The sequence below is a fragment of the Equus przewalskii genome, chromosome 27 (genome assembly GCF_037783145.1).
Source record: "Equus przewalskii isolate Varuska chromosome 27, EquPr2, whole genome shotgun sequence".
Taxonomy (NCBI): Eukaryota; Metazoa; Chordata; class Mammalia; order Perissodactyla; family Equidae; genus Equus; species Equus przewalskii.
Window position 1 is genome coordinate 14,046,266 of NC_091857.1, and position 13,056 is coordinate 14,059,321.

Sequence of the window (13,056 nt, forward strand, 5' to 3'; positions counted from 1 at the left end):
GAACAAAGACTGCACGAAAAGTGTAGAGAAATGGAATGACCAAAAAAGTGGATGCTGTCTCAGTCCGCTCAGGCTGCCAGAACAGAATTCCGTGGACCGGGTGGCTGATAAACAACAGAAAGTCATTTCTCACAGGTTTGGAGGCTGGGGCGTCCAAGATCAAGGTGTGGGGAGAATGGTGTTTGGTGAGAACCCAGCTCTCTGGCTCACAGAGAGTCATCTTTCTGCTGTACCTCAGATGGCAGGAGGGAAAGGGGACCTCTCAGGACTTTTTCATAAGGGCACTAATGCCATTCACAAGGGCTCTGCCGTCATGACCTCATCACCTCCCAAAGGCCCCACCTCCAACACCATTGTCTTGGGGGTTCAGATTTCAACACAGGAATTTTGAACAAATATGAACAAACATTCAGACCATAGCAGATGCAATGTAAAAATCTGTTTTTACAAAATATAAATCAAGTGCTGTTTTGACTACCAGCAATTCAGAATATTTTAGTATTTTATCTTCACGTAAGTCAACTAGATAAAGCATTACACAAATGAAAAGAAAAAAGTACTTAATCTCCAAATTTCAACATTAACCATTACATCAAAAAATTCAGCACTATATTTCCCACAAGTACTCAAGGCCATGCCCAAAGGGTATCTATGGATTAACAAGAATAACCAAAACTTACTGCATACCACGTGCCAGGAACCTCATTAAGTGTTTTCTATGGTTTAATTCCTTTAATTTTCACCACAAGTCTATAAAGTTATTCCCATTTTACAGATGAGAACACTGATCCTTAGGAAGTAAGATAATCAACCCAAAATCAACAGTCACCCAGTAAGTGACACAGCTAGCACTCAACACTTGTTTAAAACCACCACAACACAGTGTCTCAGTACTTGTCAAATTCAATTCATTTACCTGTAAACACTGCTATGACTCGAATGTGGTTTCCTAAAGATTTTTAAGAAACCTCAAATATATTTCTACACTTTAATGACACAACATGGAATTCAAGTTTTTTTTCTTTTTTTTAAAGATTGGCACCTGAGCTAACAACTATTGCCAATCTTCTTTCTTTTTTCCCTGCTTTTTTTTCCTCTCCAAATCCCCCCAGTACATAGTTGTATATCTTAGTTTGGGTCCTTCTAGTTGGGGCATGTGGGACACCGCCTCAACATGGCCTAATGAGTGGTACCATGTCCGCACCCAGGATCCGAACCCTGGGCCGCCGAAGCAGAGCGTGCAGACTTAACCACTCCGCCACGGGGCCAGCCCCAGAATTCAAGTTTTTAAAACAACTATTTGGAGGGTTAAGTCCCAGCTGTTATGATTTTTATTAACTGTATGGCAAGTATATACCAATTATTGACAACAGCACTAAGTCACATGTTATCTCACTTAATCATTACTATAAAAATAGACATTATCCAACCTTACAGATGAAAAAACTACGGCTCAGAGAGGGGAGTGACTTGCCCAGTCGTACAACAGGTAAGGGGCAGATCTGGGACTCAGATTCAGGTCATGTGCTTCTATGACGCAGTCCACAAACCCACTACCCAAGAAGGCCTCCACAGTGTCGCACCAATTGCTTTGGTCAACTGTCTCCTGCTCATTTCATGAAAGACTAAGAGCCTGTTTTTAAATCACTGGTCAAGTCTTCTGCACTAGTGCTCTGCTGAGGACACAAACAGAACCATTAGTCCTTGCCACCCTCACCAGCCTCTTTAAACAGACATACATCTCCAGGGTAGAAGCTTCTGGCAACTTTTATTAACGAATTCACCAAAGCCATTGCTTTGGTTACTACCATGGCATAAGCACCCAGAATTTTCCTTACTGGAATAAAGCCTGTTAAACCTTTTGGCAGGAAAATCTCTAGGACCTTTGTAAGTATCAAACAGCTGAGGGAATGTTGATACTTTAAAATAAATCTTGACCCAGTAAGAACTGGCACTAGGCCTTTTCTTTTCTTGCAGTCAGCAAAACTACAAACCTATACAAATTCAAATAGGGGCACACATTTTGAAGCACCTGCATATGCGGCGAGTCACTTCACAAGCTTATACTTCATACTGAAAACTTTTTTAACCTGGATATGTAGGCAGAAATCAGTGAAAAACCTAGAACCGCCACACAATGCAAGAAAAAGCAAGCTGATGTGGGGCTTTATTGATTGTTTTCTCTCAAAACTGTTTTCCCTAGGCGAAAAAAAGAATATTACTACTGGCTCCTATGCACCTTGCCTTATAGTTATAGTTCAAATGCGTTCAGAAGCTGCCGGTTTGAAGCCTGTATTAATCTAGATCTTTGGAGAAATCAAATGAAGTCCAGTTCAATCACCCGATAAAAACAAGCAAGTGCGAATGGGGGGAGAAGAGCTGGAGAGGTGCGGACAACTGGGTTAGCAGGTGGTAGAGGCTAACTGGTTCAAACTCAAAAGGAGTTCAAAAGCATGGACCAGGGTTTGTGGAAGCGACGAAAGAGAAACGCAAAATGTTGTGGAAGAAAAGGCCCTAAGTCAGAAGGGTGTGCTATTGAGTAAAATAGCGGGCATCCACAAACCTATTTTATTTCTTTTGAAAAACACAGAATTAACAATATTGTCAGTAACATATTATTTTTCTAAAACATGACACTGGTGACAAGAAACTTTATTTCCTCATTTACTTTGCATAATTTTCGTGATGTGTGTTGTATCTTCAGTTTACAGATCAGGAAACTGAGACTCAGGTTAAATGATGTGCTAACAGTCTGTGTGGCAAGCTACGGCTCAAATCTAAATCTTACGGTTCTAAGACCAGCATTTTCCACGCCACTGTATTAAACTGTGGCCACGACGGCAGCTACTCTAAGTGTCTACACAAGAGGTAAAAGAGAAATATATCCTTTGGGTTAAATTTCATTTTATAAAACACAGAAACGGAACAACTACTTCTGCCTTCTCTCAGGAGAAAACAGGAATCCCATCCCTAACAAATGTTTTCTTTTAAAATACAAACTTACAAGCTAATGACCACTGATCACGTGATAAGCCGATCAAAAACCAGTGTACATGCTGGACTGCGAATGTTTGAAACAGTTCACGTATGTTCATTTCATATAGTTTTGGTGTTAAAAAAAAAAGGCAGCATGATAATCTCCATTTTATATTAAAGTAACCAAAATGAAGAAAGGGTACACAATTATAAAAGACTTACAAACTAAGAAAACAGCATTCTGTGGTCACCAGACTAGGTTTAAATTGTATGTGACTTTCCAACAAATACTGTAATGATATTTTTCACCCTTAACAGAAACTCATGAGAGTACTTAAATAAAATGCAAATGTTACCCATTTCTTATTTCCTGAAATTACTGGGAAAATGGCAAATTAGCATGAAGTCAGTATTAATACAAACTCCACGCACCTATTTTTAACACACTTGCCAAAGTAACTTTAAAAACATTCACTGTCAAGAGATATCCATTTCTATTAGGATAACACTTAGACGTTCTTTCAGAATTTTTGTCTGTAATATAAAACAAAACCAAAGGATTGATTTTTTTTAGCCGCCATTAAAAAGCAGCTAAATATTTTCTAAACTTTATGACCCAGGTAATAAAATAAGGGCTCTGGGTACTGGCTGCCTAAATATATCTGGGTAGCCTATAAGGTTAACTTCCCAAACCTATTTAGTTGCCAAAAGAATATTATCCAAATTGCACATCATATTCTGTTGGCTAAGGAAGACACAGAAACCACAATCGTTGCCTTCTCCTTACAAATTCAGTCTGTTACCACTTTGCGTCACCAACATCTGAGCACTGAAACACACAAGACCAGAAGGGCCAGCATTTTATGTGTGATGACAGTATTCATGGTTTAAGGTGCTGCTTCTATGAAGCTCATTTTCTCCCTGAACCTCAACCCATCTGTTTCTTTGAACTAATTTACAGCTACCACCCAGACATACATGATACCCAGGTTCTGTTTTTTAGGGGGGGAAACCTCTGAAAGTCAGAAACTAATTCCATTCCTAGATACTGTTCTCGGCACCAGAACTATACCCCAACAAATTAAAAAAGTTTCATCATCCCAAATTCAGTCCTATGCAGAATCTCCACTAGCCAGGTAAGCTATTTCGTTTTAAACACTCCTAAGAAATAGAATTGAAAGGGATGGGGTCGCCTTTAAGAAATTTATGGAGATCTGTGAAACAATGTCCTTCAAGAAATGTATTTTACCCCAATGTAATTCAATATGAAGAATTAAGGATCAATTTTGGAAAGTTAACAAAACTTTTAAATTCATTCATCTTTGAAAACTGTTGCATTCTAAACAGGTAATTTATTACTTCCACCTAAGGCATCTATATTTTCTTTCTTGTTTCAGATGAATAGTAAAGAGACTTACTATAGCCAACATTCAGCTAACAAATTAAATCAATTTTGCCATTATTCAGATGAGGAACATTAAAACAAAATTCTGCATATTTCACGTTAAGTCATACCAAAGAAACTTAGATATTCAACAAAACACAGTTTGGCTACTACCACAAATACTCACATCACACTTTGGAACCAGCAAATTTCTAACACACATGCTGTCATTTCCTCTTCACACAAACTACACAGATAAACAGTTGAACAATAAGTTTAAACAACTTGTGTAATATAACACAGGATGAATTTTTACCCTTTTTTAATTGTTTCTAAAGTTGTTCTTTCATCAACACTTTGATTGATCACCCATTATGTGAGGCATCAAGCTGAGTGCTTTGTAAATCACAAATTTATAAAGGATATGGTCCCTTCCCTTTGGAAGTTTACAATCTTGCAGAAGAGATGAATAAAATAAACGCAGTGTGAACGGTACTCATCAACAACTAAGGAGAGTGGAAGATGACACATGTTCCTTTCTTTAGGATGATCATACAAATCACAGGATGGGTAGCGTTTTGGTAAAAGAAAACTGGTGGGGATCACAAGACATCTAAGATGAAGATGGAAAAATAGTGCGGCAGTATAAGAAACATGCAAGTAACATGTTTAAGGAGAAGAGAGATGAAATACGATGCTGGGACAAGCACAAGCCAGACAGAAACAGGACTTGGCCTTATCTTGTGGGCAAAGGTCTTTCTTCAGGGTTATGACACTTTCTTCAGAAAGTTTTATTGTGTTATAGCACACAGACTGTGCTGGATAATAAAAACTAAAAGGCAAAAGACCAGTTAGAAAGCTACTTCAGGAACTAACAATCGCAAAGCACTAAAGCTTAAATTTGGAAGATGGCAGTGGAAAGAAAGAAATAAACCAAAACTCATAATTCTTCCTGTTCTAATGAAAATGATTATTGAAAGAGTAATATACAATACATGGTTGTCTGCGATGATGTGTTCAATATATAAAGGTATAATATAAAACCAAAAACTTGCAAATAGACTTGCAGGAAAAACTTTACTTAAATCATCTCATAAAGTTACCTATTCTATAATGGTATAAAGATTCATAACATCTCCTTTGAAAGTATTCTAAGGTGTCATACACCATTTCTGAATATGTCTCTGATTATACTTTTGTACTATTTTAAAAACATTTATTGTAGGTGGCCTAAAAAGAAAACTTTCAAAAACTACAATTAGAAAATACCTGTATAAAATGAAGACAATCTACACTATATAGGAATTACTTCTTAAAAACTGTCAAGGTCTGCCTGATTCATACCAAAATACCAAAATATAATGTATGTCTCTATAGTTTACAGAAACAAAAGAAATATAAATGCACTTCTCAAACTGATTACCAACATTATTTTATGACCCAAATAGAAAAATGCACATATGTATACCAAAAAGATAAATTACCTGACCATAACAATAAACCGTATTTTTTAAAAATCTCATATCTACATATTACCTTTCATAGGGATATACATAACAATTTGATGAATAAACTACTTCAACTAATGCAAATTATCAAAATATATTATTATATATACAACCAAAAATTTCATTTTCTCTTGCTTTAAATAGTCTTCCCCCAGAAAATCGATTAAGGTAAATTTGCAGGAATGAAAAAAGTATATCTTCTCTCTGCATTCAGTAAATATTTAGTCATTAAAAATTTATGAGCTCCTTCTACATGCCCAGCATTTTTCTTAAAAAAACACTTTATGAAGGTATAACTGATACACAACAAGCTGTACATATTTAATGTATACAACTTGACGAGTTTGGAGATAAGTATGTACTTGTGAAACCATCACCACAATCAATGCCATGAACGTCTCCATCACCTTCAAAAGTTTACTCCCGCCCTCTTTATTGGTTTTTTATGTGATAAGAATACTTAACATAAGATCTACTTCTTAGCAAGTTTTTAAGTATAAACTACAGTACTGTACTATGCTGTACAGGAGATCTCTGGGACTTATCCATCTTGCATAACTGAAAGTTCGTATCTTTTGACCAACACTTCCCTGCCTCCTCCCTCCCCCAGTGCCTGGAGACCATTCTGCTCTCTGCCTCTCTGAGTTTGACTGTTTCAGATTCTTCATATAAGTGGGGTCATGTAGTACTTGTTCTGTGTCTGGCTTATTTCACTTAGGATACTACCCTCTAGGTTCATCCCCGTTGTCACAAATGACAGGATTTCCTTCTTTTTTAAGATTGAATACTATTCCATTGTATGTAAATACCTCATTTTCTTTATCCATTCATACTGACGGACACATGGGTTGCCTCCATCTTAGCTATCGTGAATGGTGCAGCAATAAACATGGGAGTGTAGGTACTCTCTTCAAGATCCCGATTTCAATTTCTTTGGATATATACCCAGAAGGAGGAGCGCTGGATTACAGGGCAGTTCTACTGTTAATTTTTTGAGGAACCTCCATACTGTTTTCCATAGTGGCTGCACCAGCTGATGCCCAGCATTACTCTAGGTTCTTTCAGATACATATCAGTAATGAACAGGACAGAAAAAGATTCCTGCCCTCAGGGAGCTTTCATTTTAGAAGGGGAAAACAATCAACAAACAACTAATTTTTGGGAAAAAAAAAATTTCATGGTATTTTTAAAGGTGATAAGTGCTGTGGAAAAAGAACAAAGGAGAGAGGAAAGGGAGGGGGCCTCCACTTTGAGTGCAGGGGTCGCCAGGCTGGGCCTCCCCGAGAAGATGCCAGGGCCTTATCAGCTACTGCATGCACCTTAGTTTTACTGCAACCGAGATGAAGGCTTTTCAGCAGAGGAATAATTTTCCTTTTTTTTTTAATAGCCAGTAAGACGCACTATTAGAAATGAATGTCAAAAAGTATAGTTGACTTCATTTAAAAGGGAAGAGGGCGTACTATAAACAAAGAAAACGTGTTGGTGGGTAAGGCTTTGAAACAACTATCTCCGATCTGGAACTTAGAATAACAGCTGACACAGGCACTGATGGCAGAGGCACTCACGGGGTTTTACCCACCACAACAACTCCCTGTGTGACCACTTTCACAGGCCAGTAGTCCTGTGTCCAGATTCTGCATCCTGAACACTAAAAAGCTTAAAGCAAAGCAATTTGGTGGCAAAATCTGACTCAACTTCATGTGAGACAGATTATAGTTCTCGATTTCTCTTACTCCGCAAATATATACATGAACAAACATTAATCCTCAAAATTTAGGTAATCTTTAAATATCCTAATTAATGAAAAGTCATAGGCAGATCTAGATGTATACATACACCCTTTTCTTTTTAAACTGCTCTATTTTATTCAGAAGATAGTAGAGTTACATCATAAGGTTTATCACATTCAAACTAAATCAGCCATGTTTTTTTTTAAAAAGAATAGAAACAAACTAAAATTCTGCCCAGCATAGAGTAAGATGGAAGATGTGAATCTGTTGTTACAGATTTTGATTTTACAGTTTAAAGATACACATTTTTCATACAACACGTCCCCTAAACGCTGGCTAATTGCTTTATCTGGTGTTCAACCAAAGAAAATGTTGTTTATTCCAACACTGAAGGGAAAACAAGTTGTTTAAGACCTACTAAAAGATGGTGTATCAGCATCCAACATGGTATCTTTCTTTCTATTGGATTTTTTTTCTTTTTTTTTTTTTTGCTGAGGAACATTAGTCCTGAGCTATTATCTGTTGCCAATCTTCTTCTTTTTGCTGAGGAAGATTGGCCTTGAGCTAACATCTGTGCCCATCTTCTTCTATTTTGTATGTGGGAGGCTGCCACAGCATGGCTTGATGAGTGGTGCGTAGGTCCATGCCTGGGATCCAAACCTACGAGCCATGTGCCACCAAGCAAAGCATGCAAAGCATGCAAACCTAATCACTACCCCACTGGGCCAGCCCCCTCTATTGGATTTTTAAGGATAATTTTAACTAGATATGAAATTGACTAAAGCATTTCTTTAAAAAACTCAAGCTGTGCTGTCCAATACAGAAGCCACTAGACACATGTGGCTCCTCAGCCCTTGAGAAGTGACTGGTTTGAGTGGAGATGTGGTGTGAGGGAACACAGACAGTGAATTTCAAACACTGAGCATCAGATAATGAAGGTAAAATATCTCGTAATTTTATATTAATTATGCAATGAAGTGATAATATTTTGCAGATATTGGGTTAAATATTTTATTAATTTTACCGGTTTCTTTTCCCTTTTTTTAACGTGGCTATAGGAAATTTAAAATCACATGTGTAGCTCCTGTTACACTTCTATGGAACAGCACTGCTCTATAGCAATGACTGAGAAAAAGATTAATGTAAAACTTCTTTCGTACTTATGGTCTAGAACGAATAATTCAACTTGAAATCAAGAGTCAAACAGAATAACACAAACACAGGTAAGGTAGCAAGAAACATTCATCAGAAATGCTGAAGTAATTTTTTTTATAACTCAAGAGTATCTATTATTTTAGATATTCAAGGAGAAATCCAAAAATTCAACAATGGAATAAAAGCCTTCATTACACAAAATGTCTAAATTGTTTCAAAATCCGCCCTCAGAATTTCCACAGTCCTAAGTACTTATAGGAGAGTTCTGTGTCCTATTTTCCTTCACTAGGGTTAGGATAGATATAAATTTCATAAAGCAAATACATATCATAATGGAATCAGAGAACAGGCAATTCATTTTTAATAGATGGGAAAATTTCATAACTCCTAACAAACAACTGTAGAGTTTACACAAAGTTGGAGAAAATAATTCGATCTCACAATAAGATCGATCATTAATAAAAGATACACTGATCGACATTTCCTAACTGTCCTTAAAAGCACCCAGTATCTATTACACTAAAGTTACACACACACATGCTCCATAGCTCAGCAGTTCCATTCCTGTGCACATACTTATCAGAAATGAAGGCTTATTTCTACCAAAAGATACAAAGAAGTTCACAGCAGTCTTATTTGTAGCCCCAGATTGGAAAGAGATCAGTGTCCATTTACAGTGGAGGGGATAAATGATGGTATAATCACGCAATGGAATATAGATGGTGGGGGGGCAAATGATAGGACTCTCACACACATAATAACGATCAAAAAAATCCAGACACCAGAGTTCATACTACATGATTCTAATTGTATAAAGTTCAAAAACAGGCAAAACTAATCTATGGTAAAAAATGCCAAAGATTAGTTTCCATTGGGTGGAAGCAGTACTGGCCAGGAAAGACAGCAGGGTGTTAGTTACATAGGATGTGCTTATGCGAAAAATCACTGAACTGGCAAGCAATCTATTTGACTACATGAAGTTATACTTCAGTCAAAGGTTTTTTGTTTTTTAAAATACGTAACTTATTTTATTTTAAAAAAGGGCCTGACATATCACGAGTTCTTTTCTTTTCTATTTTATTGCAGTAACATTGGATTATAACATTATATAGCTTTCAGATGTACATCGTAATATATTTCGAATTCTGTGTAGATTACATCATGTTCACCACCCAATGAGTTATTTTCAAAATAATTACTTAAACCAATTCCTATGCTGAATTTACACAAGAGTTTGTCTACTTAACCCTGCAGCTGAATTTAATTTCTCTGCAGTTTCTTTCTAATAGAAAATAGAGGGGCCAGCCTGGTGCTGTAGTGGCTGAGTTTTGTGCACTCCGCTTCAATGGCCCGTGGCGTACAGGTTCAGATCCTGGGCGTGGACCTATGCATTGCTCATCAAGCCGTGCTGTGGCAGCATCCCACATACAAAATAGAGGAAGATTGGCACGGATGTTAGCTCAGGGACAATCTTCCTCAAGAAAAAAGAAACCAGTTGAACTTTATTCAAATCTACTCTTAATTCTGAAATTACATGATAAACTTTCATAAAGGGATGATTCACATAATGACTTTAAAAGTGTAACAATCCTCTTTATAACTAACAAATATAAACTATTTGAATGTTTATATCTTCAAATATTTAACTTTAATAGTTAATTCTTCTCTTCAATTTAAAAAGATAACTTTAAATTCCACAAAATCCAGAGTTTCTGATGATATCATTTCACTTATAAAGTATATACAGTAAAAATTAAAGTTAATGTTTGGAGGTTCATTTACAAGTTCTCTTACAGTCCTGTTGTACGTATTTAAATTTCTTTTTTGCTTTTACCTGGCCCCTCATAACTGACAGGAGGAAGGAAAATGCTGTTTTGCCAACAGTGAATAATCTTCAACACAGGGAGTTTCTACTTTAAAAGTTCAATATCATGTGCAATAGAAACATACAAACTACATTCATCCAATCCTAGAAATTCAAACTGCTTGACAAGTGATTAAGAAAATCTGTAAAGCTGGTTTTTGTGTTATATAATGTGAATATAAATCATGAATATCCGGTCAATAACGTAAATATGTATTCAAAGAAGCTGACCTGTTCTCTACAACTTTAACAAATACATTATTTTATTAAATGTATTTATATGTCCTTCCTTCATCTGTTTCTATTCCAAGCAAAACAGCTGGCAAGTTTTTTAAAAGGAAAACACCAGACTTAGGGGAGGTATAAAGATGGACACTAAGCAGGAAACCTTGGATAAGGCTGAAGGGGACAGCTCACTGCTGACATTAGTCCAATCAGCAGGCGTATCCACATGGGGTCTTGGGTTGCAAAAGACAAAAACAGGTAAGTGTCTCCACTGATGATCTTAATATCCTTCCTTCCTAGTAATACATCATATGTCCTGAGCCTCAGGGTCTGCAGGCAGATGAATTATTACGCTACACCAATCTACGTGATAAGGCAGATAGGGAGCTCAGGACATGGATGTTCAGAGGCACAGTCAGGTGACCTGGTTGAATGTCCATGGATTCTGATGGAAATACAGATGGCAGCTGATCCCTACCCTAGCAGGTAATGTTGTCATAGGCAGGAAGGACTTTAAGACTGCCTGATTGTTTAATGTATATTTCACACCGTCTTAGATAAACGGGAACATTTTACATCTCACTTTCAAATCAAAACATTCTTTAAAATAATTCTGTACTGAAAAGGTAAACTGCAAATACTTCAGGTGTTTAAAATAGGCAAAACCTGTTCCGTCTAAATCAGATTTCTCTCTTTATTTTTTCTTTTGAGGAAGATTAGCCCTGAGCTAACTACTGCCAATCTTCCTCTTTTTGCTGAGGAAGATTGGCCCTGAGCTAACATCCGTGCCATCTTCCTCTATTGTATACGTGGCACACCCACCACAGCATGGCTTTTGCCAAGCAGTGCCATGTCCGCACCCGGGATCCGAACCGGCGAACCCCGGGCTGCCAAGAAGCGGAACGTGCGCACTCAACTGATGTGCCACCAGGCCGGCCCCAAAACCAGATTTCTTTTTACCCACACAAAATTCAGAATTTACCAACACTGAAAGATATCACTCTCCTCTGTTACAAACGTCAAACTACTTTACCAATATGCGAAACTTAAAGAAAAATAAATAATGAAATATGGCATAATATTCTTTCTTTCCTATAACTGGAAAGGCTTAACTATATTCTTTAAAAAATGGAGCAATGAGACAAAATACAATACCTTCCGGATATGTTTCTCTCAAATGTCACAATAATGGGTCCTGAGGAAAGAGCTCTGAAATAGCTCAGAATCCAAACACTCCCTGAAAATTAAGAGAAATAAGAGTTACTTCGAGTGCATCTTATCTCAAAGAATTTCAATAGCACGTTTTACCATGGAATCTTAACTACTGACTAAAATTATCTCAAAAAGCAACAAAAAAGATGTATCACAAGATAAAAAATATTCTTAACTATATATGCTTCCCTTGGGCATAGCTGTTGACCACATCTGACAAAAATCTGCATTACAAAATTATTTACCAAAATACACTACCTATTTGTGTTCACATTGCGTAAACACTATCGCCTCTTCTCAAGGATGTGAGAAGTTAACATCGATGGCGAAGAGGAATTCTGATCAAGAATTCTGGGAGGAAAAGTATTAGAATTATTTGGCAGTCAACACAGAGTTTGAAATACCTCATTTTTTTTTTTTCGGACCACTAGGAACAAAAAAAAGGTAAACTCAGAATTGGAGCCACCCTAGATGCAGAATGACATCAACATGTGGGAAAGTCTGTACTTTCAAGAACAAAACAGTGAGAGAAAAAGTTTTTAGCCAGCAAGAGATGCAGCCTACACTCCAATACTGCGGTGGCTGAGGAAACTTTATATTGATCAACAGGCCGAGAGACAGTGAAGCCAGCAGGTGATAAGGAAGACATGATGCGAACTCCGATTCCACTCTAGCACCACGCCATTTGTGTCAGCCACGGCACTTGTATCTGGTTTACGTATATCTCGTTTCTAGAATTCTCAACTCCTATCCCATAGCCTATGATCAGTTCTCAAGAATTATAGCTTAGTCCCCAAATATATCCATAAACCTCAACTTTAACCTCCCAATATAAAGTAGCTATTTTCATTATCACTTCAGTTTACCAGTGCCCTTCAGTTTCCTTAAAACCATACACGGATACCAAATTTCTTTTTTTAAAGAGTAACTTTTATTTAATTTTATTTATTTATTTACTTTTGAGGAAGATTAGCTCTGAGCTAACATCTGCTGCCAATCTTC

General features: G+C 37.0%; 1 protein-coding gene across 1 annotated transcript in view; it reads right to left on the reverse strand.

Moving 5' to 3' along the window:
- LOC139079804 (spidroin-2-like) overlaps positions 1-13,056 on the reverse strand; it is a 46,378-nt gene that overhangs the window by 15,438 nt on the left and 17,884 nt on the right. The window contains exon 2 of the mRNA XM_070597230.1: positions 11,998-12,079. Within this exon, the coding sequence (XP_070453331.1) occupies positions 12,016-12,079 (64 nt within the window). The 3' untranslated portion in view covers positions 11,998-12,015. The remainder of the gene's footprint in view (positions 1-11,997; positions 12,080-13,056) is intronic.